Source organism: Anser brachyrhynchus, assembly GCF_964034855.1.
Source record: "Anser brachyrhynchus genome assembly, chromosome: 8".
NCBI lineage: Eukaryota > Metazoa > Chordata > Aves > Anseriformes > Anatidae > Anser > Anser brachyrhynchus.
The window spans coordinates 25,378,649-25,400,171 of record NC_137702.1 but is presented as its reverse complement, the minus strand read 5'-3'; the positions used below and the strand labels follow the sequence as shown (position 1 = coordinate 25,400,171).

At 34.6% G+C, this 21,523-nt stretch overlaps 1 protein-coding gene across 1 annotated transcript in view; it reads right to left on the bottom strand.

The window, feature by feature from the left end:
* LOC308198916 (uncharacterized protein) overlaps positions 1–21,523 on the bottom strand; it is an 802,411-nt gene that overhangs the window by 217,684 nt on the left and 563,204 nt on the right. Inside the window, exon 10 of the mRNA XM_080602160.1 lies at positions 5,038–5,180. Coding sequence (XP_080458286.1) covers positions 5,062–5,180 — 119 coding nt within the window. The 3' untranslated portion in view covers positions 5,038–5,061. The remainder of the gene's footprint in view (positions 1–5,037; positions 5,181–21,523) is intronic.

The following is a 21,523-nucleotide window of genomic DNA, read 5'->3' as shown; positions in this document are numbered from 1 at the left end:
CTGCTTAATGATGTTTTCAAATGCTAGTCCACTGGTCTTACTTAGATCTAATTATCTGCCTAAGAAAAGGAAATACTTAAAATTCCATTATAAAGTATCTGTAACTTGGAAATTTTAAAGCTTCAATCCAAAACATGCCAGCTGTTAAAAGCTTTGCTGGATTGTCAGTCAAGATTATCACTTTCTTCCTGAGAATATTAGTTTTTTGTAGCATACACTATGCACATAAGAGGATAATACTATATTATGAGCTTCTTACTAATCCTGAAACTACCAACTTTAATTATAAAATTTCTTAATTCATTTGTCTGTTTATCTTATCAGTAGAACCATTCATTTACCTTTCCTGTACACTTCCAAAAATAGAACTTTGTTATTCATGTCACAATAATAGCTTGTAAACTGCACATAACAGCTTGAGGCACATTCTAGTTGCTGTGAGAAACACTCTCTATGGTCTGCTGTGATAAAAAGTAATAGATGTAGCCTCCAATTTAAAAAAAATATATAGAAGACTAAATTTAAATATACAAATGAATATTTCTGTGCACTACTCAAATTGCGTTGTTGTGACAGATGCAGCAAATTCAAGTAGTTTCACAGGCAAATGAAATTCTGAGAACTTGTCTTGCAAACTCTACCAATCAATTGAATTTTCCTGTAAAGACCATGTGCCAGGAACTGCGAATCTTCACTGTGTAAGACGCATTTGCAACTACCATCTCAGACTATTTGCTTCTTCTGACGAGTACCTCAGGTTCATCTTAAAGTTCCACTTTGAGGTTAAAAAAGGTAACTGAACCTAGGTAGGCAGTTTTATTATGCTTACACAAACCCCTCCTTTTAAACAGAAGAATCATTATACAAACAAAAGGGGGTATCTTCAGGTTTTAATGCAGTGGATTTGGAAGGCTTTTATAATTAAATTCAGTATGAAATTCTCTCTGAATATTACAAGGTGAACTGTGAAACATAAAAATATGTAAATATACCATGGGATTTCAGACTGTAAAACTGATTTCAATGCTTAATGGAAATATATCTCAAGAAATTAGTTGAAAAAACTGAGTTAACATTAAAGATTTCTATTGCTTTTTGGATGATTAAGAAATTATGAGTTGATTGAGAAACATCAGGTGGAATTTTTACAGTATTTTTTTCTAAATTAGCAACACTATTCCTCCCCCTCCCCCCCCCCCCCCTTTTTTTTTTTATTTTTTTAAGAAAAACATAAAACTTTCCAGCCTCACAGTCTAAGAAACAACACAAACTCTACTGCTTCCGGTAATAGTTCTCGGTTCAATTCTTGATTTCAAATACCATTTTTTATCACTAATCAAAAATATTGGTCATTGAATATTGCTTCATATTAAAAAATGAAAAATGGAAGAAAACTATGACAACTTCTGTTTATTTGAAAAGCTATTTCAGTTCAACAATAGCTATACCAAGCCAAGCTTGACAAGGTCAAGAATTTATTGACCTCATATAACTAGCTCCCTTAGAGATTTCTGCTATTAATGTTTTTACTGTAAAAAACACTCGCCTTGAGCACCCACACATAATTTAAGTTAACATATGGTATTACCAACTTCAGAGTAAACATACAGTACAAAATAAAAATAAATCACAGCTAAAACTCACCACCTATCAATCCATTAGGAGAAAGCTTGCCTCCTGGGTGAGCAGAGATCATTCAGAATTATTGAGGTTAAAAGATATCATACATTCAATTCTAAATTATAAGTAGATAAGTAAGTCTGCAATGGCAAATATGAAGAGAGGTTCCTGGACAATGAATTATTCCTTTCTTGTGGTTCACAGTTCTGTACACTGGAATGGGAATATGCATTGATCATCCTCCATTTAAAGTGGAGCTATCCTCATTCATTACCTTTTACGCTTTTATTCCCCAAGAAGTCACTGAGTGAAGCCACCAGAACACAAGCTAAGGATCCTAACCTTGCTTTAAGTACACATCACAATTCAAAGCAAGAAAAGCAGCGTAATAAACTCTTGTTCAGAACTACCAGAAATGAAAGACCCAAAGGTGAAACCTATTTTTAGGCTATTTCCAACTTGTGTCAACTTTCTTCCACTTTGCTAATAACGTTAAGACTAAGGAGATCAAGAAGACCAACAGTCTGTTTTTGCATTTCAGTATATCTAGCAGATAGGCACACAGCAGCTTTCTTCCCACTGCATCATACTACACATCTCCTACAGCAGTCAATGTGTACAAACATCCACTTGTTTATGAGAATAAAAACAGATAATTCTGTAAGTTCAGTTTTCCAAGCAGAATATTATTTCACAGAATAGTGAACATCTTTTAAAATAGTAATGCAGTGAGGAGTGAGGTCACTAAGTGCATACTCAAGTTCGGACTATTATTGTTTTAGTGAAAAAAGAATATGCAATCCTACTAGACAGACTTTTACAGTTTCAACTTATAAAATCTTCATGTCTGAGTAAAACTAAAAAAAAAGATTCTATAATGAAAGCATAAGCAAAAAATTTAGCTAGCACACTATTAGTAAAAATGGTTATTCTCATTTTTATTACTTCCCAAAATTTTAATTAGAACTCTATCAATCAAATGAAAAGCCACAGAGCTAAAAATAACACCAAAAAGGTGCTTCGGTTTTTATTCACCATCCTGTATCTGTGAAAGATGATTACTCCTGTTCAAGTGTGTTGCCTTTCACTTGCCACTGCTGAGTCTCTTATAAGTTTTTCCAGATTGTTCATTCTATTATTATTATTTTTTTTCAGATCATTCAAGTACACTTCAGGAGAAAAAAATATAATAAAAGGAAGAAGGTTTATGAAGCTCATGATAACAGTATGTATGAGCCTGTTTTTAGGGCAGTTACTGTCAAAAAATACTTATTCATTTAGTCATAATGAACAATATAAGCCATTGTGAGAAAGTATCACATCTGGAAGAAAAACATGAAGCTGGCTTAAAAAGAAATGAGTAGTATACATCAAATATTCATTGTGACTAATTAGTATTCATTTCTAGTTTCTCCTAAGTAACAAAGCAACATGGCAAATGAAAAAAAAAATACAGGAATAGCAATACTTAAAATATAGATGTCACTTAGCTCACCAAACTCATTTTTTTTTTTTTTTTCTCAGGCTATAAACAGCATGCCAAGAAAAATAGTTCCTGTGTGTGGTCATTTCTATGCATTAATATATTTTGTAATTTTCTGAGGAGCCATTTCAACACAATGCAACATATGCTAGAGGCAACAGTAGGCTATTTATGATTTTTTCCAATTGAATAGCTTTACTATATGATTCCAATAACTGTCAGGTCTATCTAATAGCAGAAAAACTTTTCCATTTATTAAATTCTGCGTATTTCATTAATCTAGTACATGCTCTAGACTACCTTCAGTGTTACAGTTTGTTTTTCCCCCAAGATATCTAGTAGGGAACAGCATATCAAACTTGTTCCATTATTCACCCTAAGTCTGTAATCAACTGAATCTGTTATTTCCTTTGCAAAGGCATTTCAAATTGTTGGCATTTCATCTAAACCAGGCTACTAAGATTATTTTTGTAAAGGTCTGCTGAGAAATTTCACTAATATTTGTTCAGCAGGCTAAAGTCTAGTACCTCCTGTCTCATGTCATCCTGCATCAACACAGTTTTGGATTCTTCACGGCCTCTTTATTCCACAATACAGTACCATATTTCTCAGGAATCAAGAGAACACCAAAAATGAGAAAGTCATTCTAAGAAATCACTGGTAAAATGTTCTAGTGGTCTGCACACAAATTGAAAACCGCTGTATGAAGAACTTTATTCTACCTGTTTTGGCATCCCAGGATTATCCGAAGTTTTCAGTATGGCAAATTGCTTCAATTAGTCATGATTTTTGATCATCATATTATTAAAGGTCCAGTTACTTAATGTATTAGAGAACTTGCTGAGAAGCAGACTCTTCACAGCAGTCTATGCTATCTATGTTATCCTATGTAATCAGAAAAAGTGTGCCCATGGGGTGCCATGTTTTGGATGCTATAGGAAAGAATTGAGGGAAAATTTTTGAGAAAGTGGATGTCAGAATATCTTCAGCTGTTTTTGATTTTCTTCACTGGAAAAACACTGTCTACCAGTTCATATGACTGCATTTTATACCTGGTTCCCAGGCAAACTTCTTTTGCCCCAAACTCAGCTGGTGTCACAGCTTTTCAAATGAAAAGCCAACACAAATTTTAGGTTAACGTATTTATCCCATGAACACAGTACTAACGTTTTTGCAACCTACTTCTCTATATCCTTGGCCTCAAGCCACGTTTACTTTACCAGCTTTTATTTGCATACGTAGATGAACAGTGACATGAGGAGTTGACAGTCTCTAATATGGATATAAGAACAATTAAGTCACTACACTTGTTTCAGGAAAACTCATTTTGCTGACACAATATACACCCATGAGGGATTCAGAATATGCTAATTAGTAATAGGACGATTTTGACTAAAGAAGTTGCATTCCTGCTAGGAATACTTTCCAAGTCTAGCATATCTGTACTCTCAAAGCCACTTGTTTTCATTTTCCCCTGTTTGGCTTCCTATTTCTGCAGAAATGAGAGCACAGAAAATTTAAGCTTGCAAGTTTCAGATAAAGAAATTTGTAGGTGTGATAAAAGATAAGAATGATCTGCTTCATAGGAAAGCTACATACAAATTTTGGGGATGAAAAAAAGAGAACAAAATCAAAGACACAATACTTCCATTAATAGGACTGTTGATCATTGTTAAGTGCAAGGGTAAATAGACATAATGAGAATCAGAAGATCACTGACAGAAATTTGATATTTTAATCAACCTAGACTCGAGAATTGTAGACTTTAACAGGTAAGTATAGATTGGGCAAAGGAAAAAAAAATAGATGCAACTGCAACAGTGTATATAAATTATAAAAGTGATTAAGTGGGTGGAGCTGTCCCTGGGTTGATACTGACTGCTCTGAATTGTGGCTGAGAAGCATATATCATAGAAAGTTTCCTTTCGTCTTACCTAGCCGTGGATCAGCAATGTTCTTCATTCACATGAAGCATGCACTGTTCCCTTCAGCTCTTCTGTAGCTGCCCGGGAGGAAATGATTGGAATAGTTTTGATTCCTTTAATGTACATAATGCCATAGGGCCAGAAACAGGTTCCTAAAAAGGAAAGAACAAACACAAGAATGTGTAACCCAAAGATAGGGATATCGGAGTTATTCACATGTATAGCAAAGCATGTCCCTGGTTGTCTATCATATTAGCAAACTACTGCCATTTAAGCCTCCATTCTTGCTTCTGACTTTTGGTTTCATTAATATATGATAACTTACGATTTCCTCATTTAAGCTTAAGTCTGTATATGTGAAAGGAAATCTATATTGGTGATTTGAAGAGTATCTAATACTTTATTCTCACATTGTTTCTTTTTGAAGTTCATAGCTGCAGGAGAAGAAATAAATGCTTACCGGATTCAGACAATAGCTACTGCTGAAAATTTCAGATTCTTCTTGAAAGCTACTGTCTTACAGATTGTGAGAGTAGGTTGTAACAGTAGGTAAAAGTATGACGCACACACTAGTGTTTCAAATTCAAGATATTCACTTATTAAAATCCAGGATCATTGGCTGAGGGATTGAACATTTACTAATGCAGGAAATGGTAAATACCTTAAAAAAGAAAAAAAGGAAAAAAAAAAGAAAAACCACAACACCCTGCATAAGTTTTGGTCAAAATGAGTCTTAAAGAGAAATAATCATTTTTTCCTCCTTCAGCTTGAAAAGTTATTAGTAATTATGGGCCATGAGCATACAGGTGTAACCTCTTATACAAAAATTATATGTTAGTGGCAAATATACTTTTTGTGCTTCTGTACATAGCAGTAAAATGCCAGCAGGCTTGAAAAATTCCCCACTTTCATTATGTTTTTAATTTGTGATATGATCAGTCTTGTCATTCCATCATTAGCCACGTGATTGTTTCGCATTATAAAAGGTTAGCTCAAACATTTCACAAAGTTTTCTTGCAGTTGAAACTAAGAAAATGACAGTCAGTAAGCCTTTATTTTCTTCTTCTCATAATCTTTCAGAGCCAAACAACTATCTAAGTGCCTAGGAGCTAGAATCCAAAGTAATTAATGGTTCTAAAGTAACAAAAGCTTTTTCCTAACAACTAAAATTACACAAAATTTGTCAGATCTTTCTCTCCATTCATTTCTCTTTAGTCCGCAGGCACATAGCTCCCTGAATTAATTGACTGATACACAAGTCAAAAAGCATTGACAACTGTGTGTAGAGAGAATTGAGTAATTTTTCATTTGCAAGAGGCAGAAACAGGTAGCCAGCAAACATCAACAAAATTCCAAATGTGCAGGTAAAGTACAGTACATAGTCTATATACGAGTAACAGTTAGACAGTTACACAGGAAAGTATAACTAACACAGTTACAGACAGTTAGACAGGAAAGTTAGATGAGATAGACTCCAGCAATAATTCTTACAGTTCTAGTGGCTTGCACAGCTCAATTCGGAATATCATTCTCCACGCAAAATAAAGTAAAAGGCATGCTTTCAGAAATTTTTAGAAAGTCTTTAAGTGTGAATTGACTCTATGACGAACCTTGTCTAACTCTTCAAGCTATCTTCTAGCTGTGCTTTCAACCAATCTCATTCCTCTGCATATTCTAAGTTTCTAGGGAAGTTTTAAATGTGGATCACACAAACTTGGATACGGCATCCTAAAGTCACGGACCTTTTCTTCTGCATCTATTTTGCTATATATAACAAGTGAGAAAAGACACTGCCACTGGTAAAGGTGTGACTTCTTTTATCATACACCTATGCTTTACATATTTCTTATTTCTTCAGATTGAAGTTCACCCTGCTTACACATTCCAGCTGCCATTTGAGAACAATTTTAGCATACCTATGACCAAGGAAAATATATCAAAACTCATCATGCTCTGCATAGTGTGCTGTCAGTGATAGCTATAAACTATTATTTCCTCCTGCAAAATTCTAGAAGTTACTGTGCTTGAACTAAGGGAATAATGGGTCAGAGTCATCACAGCTTGTTTCCAGATCTTTCAGCAAGAGACTTATACAAAGCCGAGTTCTTTTCCCAATCCTCTGCCATGTTTTTAGAAGATCTTGAAAAAAACTTAGGTGGCACATGCTGAAATGTTAACAATGCACGGAAGAGACAGCCTTACAAATTTTCTAGAAGTAATTAACATTATCTGTAATTTTCCTCACCAAAATGAAGTCCTAAATAACCACATGACCACACTAAATAACCTAAATAACCACATGACTTTAACACTGACTGACAAAGGGATACAAACGAGAAAAACAGACTTTGGGAAGCATAGCAACAGAACTCAAAAAAGATTATAATCATTAACTATCCAGATGGTGCATTTACTGTTGCTTAGTTTTGGATCATGAATTAAGCACTAAAATCATAAAATCTTGATGATCTGCATATTTAAGGCTAATTTGTCTTTTCCAGCTGATCCCAATAACCACAAAAAGTGAATGAAAATGTATTCTTTTGATTACATTTTTTCCCCTCCTCATGTTAAACTACTTCTTCAGGCTTGGACTTCAGTATTTGACTTCACTTTGGCTTACTTGTAATAATGACAATCTATTTAGTGGTCATTTATGAAAACAACGAGAAGAGCTCCTGAATTTCACTATATAACTCTTTAAATATATTTTTTTCAGCTTTTCAGCAGCATGATAGATAGCCACAAATACTAAAAGTGAGCAAGACAGGTGAATGTAAATGAAATACCTGTGATTGGAAAGCCTGCATTATAGTTTATAGCTGTACTAGTATAAACCATTTAGCCAAAGACATGGGATTTTAAGTTTTTTAAATAGAATTCAACGTTTAAATAGCTTTTAAGTTATTTAAAATAATTCATCAAGAGAATTTACAGAAGGTAAATGTTCAGTCCTAGATTGTACACCCCCCCCTCCCCCCCAAAATAACAACAAAAAAACCACAACTATTTTATGCTGGTAAAATTCTGGATACAAATCTCCCATACAATCCTCTAAAGGATTCCAGATATAACAGCACAAGAAAGAAGTTCAATCCCATGTAGAATCCTCAACAGCTGCATCTGGTTTTATGCCCATTTTATTCATCTTTTCTAGCATGATGTACAACTAAAACTTATACTTTTTTTAATGTTCCATCTGTTTAGGCACATTCTATAACTGTTCTGTCTGATTATGCTGACACATAGATACTGCAGCTAGCAAAACCTTAAGGACTCATCATAAAACACTTATTTTTTGTAAATAAAGTAGCAGTTAATTGAATGGTGATGAAGACAGGCATCTGAATGAAAAAGTCTTGCAATGTGATGGATATCCTACACGTTGCCATTGTTTCTTTGTTGGATGTTTGCCATTATACTACTGACTTCCACCACAAATATCTAAATCTTTATCCAAAATTAGTCTTCAGCTCTAAAAGTTTCCCTTTTTATCTAGAGGAAACCTTCTGGAAACTGTCTTCTGTTCTTAGCTTCATGTAAGGTACTAATTTGCTTTCTTGAGAGTATTTTCAATAATCTAATATATCCTACTATTAGCAAGACTGTTTTCTTTGCATTTTCTATATCCCTCCTGCATCAGTCTTGAAAATTTTAAAGAAAATTGGACTATCTAATATTATCTGCTGTAAATGGAATAACATCTGAATGAACATGAAATGGCACTTAAAAATATTATAAAGATCCTGACAACAGAAAAGAGTGAAAACCTTTATCTATTCCTATTCAGTTTTTAACAGAGATTGTTCTGAGGATATTTTAAAAAAGTTTGTTAAATTGAATTTAAAACTCAGATTTTGTAAGTGAAAATGAATTACAGAATTTTAAATACAACTTCAGTAGATCTAATCACATAATACACCTCCTTGTGGGAGCAGGACATTTATTCTGTCAGGATATTTATTATAAGCAATACACTATCTATAACTTAATGCTTGTGAATGCTGCTACTTGGTGTTTAGTATCTGAAAATATTTTCTTATTTTAAGAATCTTCAGTTATAGAAATGAATAATATTATTGGAAGTCTATGCTAAATTAAATTAATGACCATTTTTTGCCTAAAAATGTAACTAGCCTTTGATTTATCTTACAGTAAGAGTACCACCTCATTCAGCTGCCCATTTTTGCATCATAGGTAACAGACAGCTGAGGAAAAGTTTAAGAGAATTTTAGCACTGATGTTTGTCAAAACAGCCTAATGAATTAATGAACATATTTATAGAAATCAGGACTAACGTGCTGAAAACCCCACAAAGTAAGAAAAGATTTGTAAAATATTTATTACACAATGATTTTAAAAAAAATATCAAATTATTTTGTTCCACCTTTGTGTTGACACAGGAAGCATTACTATAATTTTCCAAAGCAACTGGGATGTAACTGGGTAATCCAATTAATTTTGTAGTCACATCTTTCCCTGTGGTTGTGACATCCTTACGGCTATTACAGACACTTCTCCACTTCTTTCCAAAACCTTTCTGACAACTTCTTGGGTTTAGCCTAGGCCAGTTTCTGTCTCTATGCTACTCTGTAAACCAATGGAGAAATTTTTCTCCAAAAATCAACAGTTATTGGGGAACAGTATGTCCCTTCTATTACTTCCAGGACTATAACACTCTAAATGCTACCGCTATTTGCCACTATGAAGTCTGGAAAATATAGTTTGCTGTAAGTTTTTGTGCTTCAGCAAGACAGAGTCATCCCTACTAGAAGTTCGCCATCTAAGTATCTTGCTAAATGATTTTAAATCTAAAATATTGTTTTATATCCTCACTTCTAGTTCACAGATGCTCTTTATTAATCATATAATTAAGATGTTTACATTTGTTTCTCAGGAATATCCACATTTTTTTAAATCCACAAAGAAAATATAGAATTCTTGATATAAGAAAAGTAGATAGGTTTCCAGTACAGTATCATAGCTACACAAAATCTAGTCAAGAAGTTAGTACTTTCCAGCATTATTAATTATGCTTTTCAAAAAAAAAAAAAAAAAAAAGAATAAGTAACTAATTCCTACTCATTTCTTTGTTCCTAATAACCATTTCTTTCTACTAGAGACTTAAGAACCAAAACCAAACAAAGTATTTTCTTCTTTCAGACTCTTATACTCTGACAGTAGCCTTTAATGAACCCTATAATGCTAAATAAGGTTAAAAGAATGTCAAGAATAATAAAACAATAAATTACAATACTTGCTTTTCAACTACTGAAAGCAAGCATACATTTCCCATTTTCTTCCTGCCTTTTTCATACCAATACATAATATCCTATTATTTGGCTTGTTTACTTCCTCACTAGGCATTCAGTTATTTCACCTGTGGTGCATCAATTGACTTCAACAGCTTAACGTAGCCCTGAGCTGCTTACAAAATCTATGCCATGAATATATTTAGTCTGAATGTTACAAGTTTTTTTTTTTAACAATCAGAACAATGAAATTCTAGGCAGTTTCTCATTAGGAAGAGGAAGATTCCAAGACAGGTTAGAAAAGGAATAGCATGATGTGGTTGCTTAAAATAGAAAGATTAGACTGAGCAATCCAGGAGGTTTCTTCCAGTTTTAAATTTCAAAGCCAATCAACTAAAACCACCATCACATATTACTTCTCCATCACTTACTGATTATCCCCAAAAAATCAAATCATTCTTTTCCTTCTGTCCTGACTAGGCTCCCACAACACTATTGTTTTTTTCCTTTTTTTTTTTTTGAAATAGGTTCTCTCTCATCATATCATACTTCACTTTCACCACATCCTAAAGTTCTACGCCTCTTTTATACCAGCTCTATTTTTTCTTTTACATTCAACTGTAGTTTATTCATTCTCCATTTAATCCTTTACTCCTCATTTCTTGATTTATATCAAGATTATCTTTTATATTGCTTTTTAGACTTTAAACCATTTTTTTTCCTCATTCTCATTTCCCTCTGTTTATTGGTCCTCAGCCTTTGAAGGTTTCCTATGTCAACTGATTATCTCTAAAGTCTCTCTCCACACAGCATAGCTGTAGTGACCTTGTTCCATATAAACTCTTTATGAATCCATGGTTTTTCTTTTAAAAATGCACTTAAGGGTGCTTCATAAATAATTATGTTTTTGTCTTTCAAAACTCATGTAAAATATCTCCAATGACAGAAGAAGCTGTAGATCACAAAGGCATTTCAAGGACTAGCTCACAGAAGTGAGATGCAAGGAAAGAAAGTCACTTTCTTCTCTCTACACACCTACACACACAAAATTCAAATTGCACCTACGACAAAATTTAAAAACGTAGGTATAACCACACTGAGTTTTATGCTGTATTGCAGATGTAGGTTCTAGGCTGTTTCCTTCAGATGTAAGCCTGAATGGCGTTCAGATGTGAGCCGAAATTTCCATAGCCAGTTCTGTTCAATTATAAGCACAAGATAAATCAAACCTAATTTTCCTTTCACCTATTTTTCAGTAAAAGGGAATAAGAAAACACTAGGGTGTATAATTCAATCAGGTTTCACGTGCAAATAGAAAAATCTATGAGAACTGTGTTCAAAACAGAATTGAACAGTTGCGTTTAGCTGAAGTCACAGTTGCTAGGGGTCTGTAATCCACACAGGAATTTGCTTTGGTTTCTGCAAGAACATGGCTATTCTATTTAGATGTTGATATAGTAAATATAGTTTATATATAAGTTGGTACTCTACGATCTAAAGGCAAGTAAGGGAGAACATGTCTCACCTAGAAGACTCTTCTCTTTTTTACTACTTCACTGGTTGAGTTATTTCACTACTTTACAAGAATGCGAAAGGACCCTTTATCACAACATAATACCAAGTCAACTAAAAAAAAATAATCTATAAAATTAGATGTATAACATGGTTGCGTTCCAATAGCAACAATCAGTCGAGTAATTGTGTTAAACTCATCAAATCCTAACTCAGTTAAACCTGGAAACAGAGACATAAAACTAATGAAACAATTTAATATTTTCTCCTTGAATATCACCCATAATCTTCACAAAACGAATAGTGCAAACAAAGCTATGGGTTATTTGAAAATTTTATGTCATCAGTCAGTACACTGTTTATTTTTTCCTCTTTTTATTAGTTAATGGTAATAGCAGATAGAATTAACAGTAGATGCTTTTCGCTGTTTTTTTTTTTTTTAATCAGTAAGAATGAAATCCCTTCATCCATTAAGAACCCAAATAAGACATTTCTTTACTTTTTTTGAATGTCTGCCTGTTACATGCCCCTGTGCAAATTATGAAATCTTGGGCCAGCCAGCATTGTGCCAGCCAGCATTGTGCCATACAAGCACACTAACCCTCTAGAGGGGCATCATGAATGTTCAGAACACGAGCCAAAATGACAGGATTTATTTATTTATTTATTTTTTTACCCTAGCTGACAAAAGGAAACAGACTGCCCCTCTTTCCTGGTTTCAGCTAGCAAGCTAGGATAAAGTTAATTTTCCTCCTAGTACCTGGTATGGTGCTGTGTTTTGGATTTAGGATGAGAATATCATTGATAACATGCTGATGTTTTAATTGTTGCAGAGCAGCGCTTACACTGCTTGTGTAAGGATTTGTCAGCTTCTCACACCGCCCTGCCTGCTGGGTAGCATGAGGAGCTGGGAGGGGACAGAATCAGGACAGCTGATCCCAGTTGGCCAAAGGGACGTCCCATCCGATGTGGTGTCATGCTGAACAACTATATGGGATGGCTGGTGGGAGCGGGGTGGGGGGACCGCTGCTCAGGGATGGGCTGGGCATCAGTCAGTCGGTCAGCAGGTGGTGAGCAACTGCACTGTGCATCACTTGACTTGTATGTATTATTATTATTACTATTATCATTATTATTGTTATTTCTCTTTCTTTTCTGTCCTATTAAACTGTCTTTATCTCAACCCACAAGCTTTTGATATTTCTTTTTTCCCTGATTCTTCCCCCTACCCCACTAGGGATGTATCTTGGAGCGAACACTGTGGTGCTGAGCTGCCTAAGCTCCTTAAGCAGCTTAAGCCACAACACCCTCATATACCACTTTTTCTGACACTTTCAGAAATTTGATAAACAATAATTTGATCCATCATTAGTTATCAGCTCACGATATTTCATGTTATATCATGACTTCCTATATATCTTTACACAAAGTGTTGTGAAAAAGACAGGCAAGTAATACCTAAAGCAACCACAGTATTTCTTGCCCCCCCCCCCCCCCCTTTTTTTTTCCTCAAGTCAAGTATCTAAACTCTATAAGCAAAACTTTTGTAGCTCAGGCAATTGACTCTATAACAGGGTAATTCTTTATTCTTTCACTAGTTGTGATTAAATTATTAATTACACTGTTCAACAGACTCCATTTACTATTTTATTGCAATAGGGGCTTCTCTGGCTCTGCCAACAAGCTTTTGGTACAATTTCCTTTCTAGACTAATTCAGTAAATTATCACACATTTACCTGACTTGGATAATTTCCTTAATTCATCTGTTATTTCCCTGAAGACCACTTTCATACCCAGTGAATGTCAGCAATGTTCACTTACTGCATGGATGTCGTCGGCGCAACTCAAATGTTCTTATGGCTAAATGAAAAAATTGCAAAGAAATGACATGCAATTCTTGCAGACAGACAGCCACAATTTTTACTGAGTGTAGCTGTCAGATTGATATTGGTAAAATAAAATAAAACGAAATGTACATTTTAAATTGTGTTTAAATACTGAGTTGCCACAGTACTTCACAAAATCTGTTGTAGAAGCACCTTTTCTGCAATTTTGTGAGACATTCAAAATCATCTCTCTCTCTAAGCTATAGAAAGTGATGTTACTGGTTTGAAAGGAAATAGAGTTTTAAAACACCCAAGTGTCTTAAGTTGCACATAAACTGGGTAGTTAGGCCTATCATTTTCAAAGAGTTTATGGGAATTACATCTCGCCTTTCATTGGCTTTTATTACAGATGACTGACTAACTTCCAAAGACTATTTGAAAAAACAGCTTGAAAGAAGCTCAGTGTAAAAAGAAAATACACTGGATTTTTTTTTATTATTATTTTTATTATTATTATTTTTTTCCTTCAAGAAAGGCTTTCTAACATTTGAGAGTCAATTGCCAAGAAACATTCATGACAGGAAATAATAAATATGAGTGTTGGACCTGAAAAATTATTTTGGTTAAAGGTGGCATAGCAGTAAAAGACATAGCTGTTGTTGAAGCCATAAAACAAATATAAATATATACACACATACATATTGCGGTGTTCCATAGAACTGTTTTCTGACTTTGCCTGAAATCTGAAGGTTTGTTCAGTAGCCAGATTCCACTCACCAGGCATTACCCTTGACCAAGTGGTCTATGTTGACCCACTGGCGTGTACTTCACAGAAGTTTCAGTGACAGAGAAAATGGCAGCGTATTTTGTCTCATATGAAATGAATTCCTCAGTCTAAATTCAGCTTACAAACAAGTGAAGTACAGTAATCCAGGCTGGAAGGGACTTGTCCAACAAAGAGAGACAAAGACTCCCATCAAGATCAACATTTAGTGGATATCAGGAGGCTAAGCATTTACCATATAAATTCCTTAAGGTAAAATTACAAGAAAATTCTTCACAGAGAAAGTCACTGAGTCTCCAGTTCCTTGCTCTTCTGAAAAAATTTTCAAAACCAAAGGAGGTCATTAGGAACAGTACAGACAGATTTTTATCTAGGGAAGCAATAAAAAAAACTGCACAAAACACAAGAAGTTTCCTGATTTCTAATTTCTGTATATTTAGCCATGGGTTATGGCTAAACCAAACAAAAACAACAATAAAAAAAGGTTTTCTTGGGTAGACAGCACTGTCTAACTCATACCCATAGCAGACTAACAGTGAGACAAATAAAGCATTTACCCCTAATTTTCTAATCCAAGAATTACATACCATTGAGTTCTAATACATGTCAGAATGGTGTTAAAAAGACGTGTGATTTAGCACCGACCTATTTTGGAGCTTCTGCTGTTTCATAAAGACACTGAACCTCTCCTCAACTCCAAACAGCAGTCGGCACATAATTACAGGAGTTTGGGGTTATAGTAATTACTGAATATCCTGCTTTTAGATTTTATTTGTATTTTAAATTGAAGCTACACATACTCAAAGTACAGCATTATGGGTCTAGTAAACTCATATGAATCCCACAAGAATTGGCAAACTTTAAAACTATTCATTTCCTGTTGTTGCCTTTCATAAAGGATTGCATGCAGATATTAAGGCTCTTTGAGGATTTGCCTCATGGGAAATATAAAAACATGTGAAGAAAATCCAATACAACTCAGTTTACAAGGCTTTTGGTTATCACTGCAATAAATAAGTGTGAATTTGGGAGGGAAAAAAAAATCCATCTGCCAACTTTCACACTGATTCCTCTCCAAAAAAGTTACTCTTCATGTTATCTATGTTATCATTAATACTGCTTTTTTTCCAGTACTAAACCATCCAAAACCATAAACCATAAACCAAGGCTCCAGTGTGTAAAACAGGAAGAAACACAAAATAAAGGTATGATATATATATATATATATATGGCAAATACAATGAAAATAAACATAGAATTGTTCATAGAAAAATCTTTTTTTAATTTTCCCAGTAAGTAGAGTCTTGAAGGGCATGACTATTGATTTTGATTGCATGTTAAATCAGTAAATAACAACAATTTTCAGAAAGCAAACTTGACTAAACAATGCTAAAACTATGATTTAATATTCCTAGCAAATTTTGTTTTACTTATCATCCCAGAACTTTCCCACCTAACTTTGGAGTGAAGTTATATTATGACATTCCATTCCACACACCTAACAGCAATCCAGCTGTAGGCAACAAAGTCTCAGGAACAAACTCCTTGAATGTATCTGAAGTAAACAGTATTCATACCCATGATACTTGTAGAATTAAAGTAGAACCCCACAATAATGAAGCCATAGCTACAGGTTGCCTAGAGAAGCTGTGGATGCCCCACCCCTGTTCAAGGCCAGGCTGGATGGAGCTTAGAGCAACCGGGTCTGGTGGGAGGTGTCCCTGAGCAGGGCAGGAATGCTGGAGCTAGGTGATCTCTAAGGTGTATTCCAACTGAAACCATTCTATGGTTCTATGATTTTAATCATCTGTACTGGTCAATTTATCTGCATTTTTTTTTTTTAATTCTCTGTGAATTAATTCAACAACTGAGATCTTTGATTTAAATTCCTATTTCACCTGCTTACAGCAGGGTAAATTTGAATGTACACTAAATGGGGTGTATGAACCTCATGCCTACAGCATTGGTGCAAAAATGACAAGGGACGGTTGAGAAGTCTTTCAGATTCCAAGGCATTCTGGAAGAAATGATCTAAATGAAAGCACTGACACTAAATAGCTAGAAAATTTGGGAAGTTCATCACTTTCCACTGGAGTCCCTCAATATCCTCATACATAAGGAGCCAGCTCCCTGTAAAGTTGGTGCTCTACATGCTGCTGCAGGTGCATCTTTATGAATACTTACAGCTACCGAACTAGTATATTATGTATCAAAGGGATGCTTATTCCACTTAGCTTTTTTTTTTTTTTCATTCAGCTATAACAATGCTTAAATTATATTTAGGGTTACAAAGTGAGTCTATTCCTAAAAGATACTAACAATCCTTGAGTTTTAGGCCTCAGAATCACAGTTAACCTTTCAAAGGAAACTCATTATTTAACAGACTTAAAGATATAACCTGTGTTGAACAGTAGATTCAACATCAGGAAATTGATCTAATTAGCTAAATAAGGCAGGAAGGATTAGGAATGGTCAAGTAGCTCAACTACCCATATACTGGTTCTATGTAAATTGATTTGAAGCATATTCTTTTTAAAACAGATATGTTGATTGTCCTTTTTCTGGCAATGATCACAAAGTTCCATGAAAGCCAGTACCATTGATAATAGAAAGAAGGTATTATACTCTGTGCAGCATTAGATATTTTTCTTGAAATATCAGGATTTTCTGATTTAAAAGGGGATTCTTTTTCTCATTAATCAATAATCCCCATTTTGCCAATACTAATAGGTCTCATTTTCACTTTACTTGCAAAGGAAAAATGTATTTTCCTTGATGAAGACAAACAGAATTTTCAATCTGATGCCACAAAATGGGCATTTCTCTCCAAACACGTAAGATTCTGAACATATCCAGAAGACCTTTTTTTTTTTTGTATTTTTTCCTCACCTGATTGTGCCTTTAACAGCAGCAATACTTTTCAATGAATTCATGACGTCGATACCTTTGCCATTAATATAGGAATATCAATAACACTCTTTCCCCCAATTTTTGCCAGTCGATTACCCTCCCTTTTTTGTCATTATGCTCTTTAAAAATATTAATCAATGTAAGCTAGAGAAAAATAAAACTTTACCTTGTTTTCTACATTGTTTTCTTGTACTTCACTAAGTCATAGTGAAAAATATGCTAAAATTGCAAGGAGGGAAAAAAAAAACAACTTTTTTTTTTAAATGTAGGTGTCATTTAGACACAGCACTAGGTGGACAAATTCACTTAAAAAGATCTTTCTTACCAGGTAGAGAAACGTCGCTACCCTCGCTATGATGCGCTGCAGCATCTACTGGTACTCTGAAGCATCAGTCAGGAAAAGCATACTTTGTCTGTCAAAGTCAGCTTCCTGTGCTCAAGCTTATCTGCAAAATATGTCATGTATTCTTTTCCTTTTCTGTTTTGAATTACATATCCAGTGTCTCATTTGTAAAGCACAGTTCTGAAGTTCTGACCGCTTTGAAGATTTTTCCTAATTCTAGGCTGACTCAGAGCTTCCTGGGGTAAGGACTGCAACGTTTAATCAGCAGTCAGCTGTCAAGCCTTGTCAGGAGTAAAGCACAGCACTTTTAGCTAACTGCATCTTTGTTAAGTCTGCCTCAACTTTTGAACTGCTTCATTGAAACTGGACACTTTTAACAAGCATTTTAATATCTACCCTCTCATGAAGCTTTTGTTGGATTAGTCTGAAATCAGCTATGGCATAAAAAGGAAGAGAACAAGCTACATAATTTGGTGACATTAATGAATTATCCCAGTGGTGGTAGAGGCCCAAAGGGTAAGCTGAGTGTCCTTCAGTTAAGAACACGACGAGCAGCCAATTTCAGTGTGACTAAACCTCCTCACCTGCCTTGTCACTTTTTGTCAACAGATACTAAGAAATTGGCTATCGGGTCTTTACTTCATCAGAAGTGAAAATTTTAGATTAGTCTTTAAACTGCATCCATATCCCTCTTTACTAGGAAAACATGTCCTACCCTAATGATCGTCATCAGGCATACTTTGTCAGCTTTATAAAATTGGTTTGTTAAATTTCACTGTACCCCAAATTTCACGATCATTCCAGCTTTTTCACTAATTCTAGTGGTACAGAGTGTCTATTTCGTACTAACAAGTACAACTTACCTGCCTCCCTATTTCATAGCAGCCTCTTTGGGTACACACAGTAATCTTAGCAGTAGATTTTCTGTACATCTTTCATTTTTCCCTAGAATCTAGCTCTTTCAGTTATGATTTAAACTCGAAGAGATAGCAGACTTTTTTTGATCAATGTTCCTATTTTTCTTAGTATTTATGCCTTTCTCCTAGTCCTACTTCCCAATATCTATTGAGGATATTTGCCGTTGTCACTACTGCAAGGTGAAGTATCAATTTGATGACAATTTAAAAAAAAAAAAAAAAGAAAAAAAGCAGCTATTAGTTACTTTGAAAACATTCTTCCCTTCCTGAATGCAATGAAGGAAAATCCATATACTGAATACAGTTAAATATGAAATAAAAAACCTCAGCCAAATGGGAAACAGTTTGAGGTTAAAGTTCTGACACCCATTAAAATGGCTATTTACAGTGCATTATCAATTTCAAATAAAATATTGAAGTGACTTTCTCTGCCACGAAGAAACTCTGAGGGTTGAATATATTTCATCATATTTAAAACATATGAACAACAATGACAATATTGTACTGAATTTTTATTTGATAGAGAGCTTAGCTGAATTTGCCTCAGGCAACAAGTAAATTATGTTTTATCTCCTCTCAATGTCAAGTACAGAGCAACACAGAGAACAAAAATACCATACAATTTGCAAAATTGGTACTCTGTTAGAGGCAGAACTAACCATTGAATATCTGCTCACATTTTTTTCCTCCTGCAGGGTTCATTACCTGTGCATTTGAGGAAAATATGTATTGTACCATGCTGCAATCTCCCTGAACTCTGGGAAAGGGAGGATGCTGTTCATCACAACAATCCCTACTTAATTCACCCAGTTCAGCCTGTGGCTGAACAGGCAACAGCTTGTGCATAGTTTATTTTGGGCACTTCTCAAGAGAGGGATTGGAAGATATTTTTTAGTAGAGTGGTATTTATTTAGGTACTTGGTGCCCCTGTGAGAGCACTTTTTCATTTGTCCAAGCTATGAGGTATGCAGTTCCATGTTGACACTAAACATGCCATTATAATAAGTGACAAGGATGTAGTTCACACCCTGACAATAAATGAGTTCCTTCATATGTGTCTTAAATATCTTCCATTACAGGAATGTAGTGGCTGAGCTCACTAAGCCAGGCTGGGCTCACTGAATCACGCAGTCCAGAATCTTTTCTTGGACAAAAGCCAGCACCAGATGTTTCAAAAGGTGGGGACTACCCCACCATACCACCACACACACATAGCAACCCATAAGCAAACAGCAAAAGTCTCTCAGAAAACAAATATAAAGATGTGGAATGTACTCTCTCACAACAGATCAACTCCTAATTTTAGCAAAGCCAGGTTGTTTAGCTTCCTCAAGAATTTGAGGATGTCAGCTTCTGTAAAAGTCAGATGTTTCACAGAAATGCTGCATCCGTTTTTGACTTATGTTGTATTTTCTTGTTAAAGACATCCAGTAATAGACATATGTGCCATCTAGTTACCCATTGTGTGAAAGCATCCCTTTTATTTATTTGTTTTTGGTTCCGTGTTTCCTTTCTTTTAACTGAAAGAAGTGATTAATCCAATTCTTGTAACTGAATGACATGACCTTTTGTATCTGGCAATAATTTAGGCTTTTATTTTTATTTCAACCTGAGCAAAGTGATTAGCTGTTAACCTCCCTAAGACAGAACCATGTCAAGTGCAAATCAACTTCTGGCTTTTTACCATAAATAAAACTCTGTTGAACTGACTCTGCTTCAGTTTACACCAATATAAATTCAGGAGTTATAACTCCAAAATGCATTAAGCTGCAGCACTTAACATACAACTATAATTGTATCTTCCAGTACCCTCATGATGAGAAGGAAATAAGTGATTTTCCTTTTCCCAAGTTAACTTTGGAGGCATCAAACAAAAAACAATTATCCATTTATGGAATTTCAGAATGCTATAGACATTCATTGAGAGTAAAAAGGAACACAGTTGCCCACAGAAGTCCATGAAGGGTCCTTAACGAGTTCTAAACCCAGTGCAAACTGGCTCTTTCTGTTTGATGGCCAATCATTCAAACATAGAGGCAAGCCTTAGTTAGCTGTCTTAAACAAAGGAAATAATAAAAAATGTTCAATTGGCTGTAATGTCTCCTTTAACTCTATTACAACATACCATGTAAATCTGCAACTTTATTTCTGCACTTAAAAAATAGATTTGTGTGCAGACTTCACATCTAATGAGTATTCAGGGACTCTAAGATCTGCATTATTGGAAAAATTCACCATAATGGTAGTCCAAGTTTATTATGGTCTGTTTAGTCAATCTGGCTGTAATAGATACAGACAAATTTAAGAGATTTAGACACAAGTCAATGAATTTCCATGAGATTTAATAGCTGAATTCATTGTCTTTGAAAAATTCCAGTTTTAGCATGTCATTCATTCTTTATACAATTGAAAATGGTGTTACTGTTGGAAACTATATTTTCTGAAGATCAAGAACATATATAAAGCATGTGTATGGACTTGATATCTATTTTGCAGTTTTTAAAAAGCAGCATATAACAAAATTGTTACTGATAAAAGTAGAGAATTTGAGCAGAAATACAAAAAATGCAAAAATCCTGGAATAAAATCCATTGTTTTCTTAACTGTTTTACCCAATTTATTTATTATTTTATTATTAATATTATTATTATTAATCATCTTTAGCAATAGAGTTAGGAGAACAAGTCTTTGGGACTTCTGGAGAAGAGCTTGACTCAGTTAAGAAGCTGAAACTCAAAGGTGACTTTAGCAAACGCTTGTTCTTGATATAATTTCTTGTCTTCCTGAACCAGTGCCTATTTTGTACCAGACTGCTGGCATGGTGGTCCCTGATTGTACAATGGGAAATTGATGTCAAAGATATGTCCCTCTCTTCTAGGCATCTCCAGTGTAAGCTCAAAGTTACTGAAGCACTATGAAACTGAACATAGATAACTAAGTCTAGCATTTG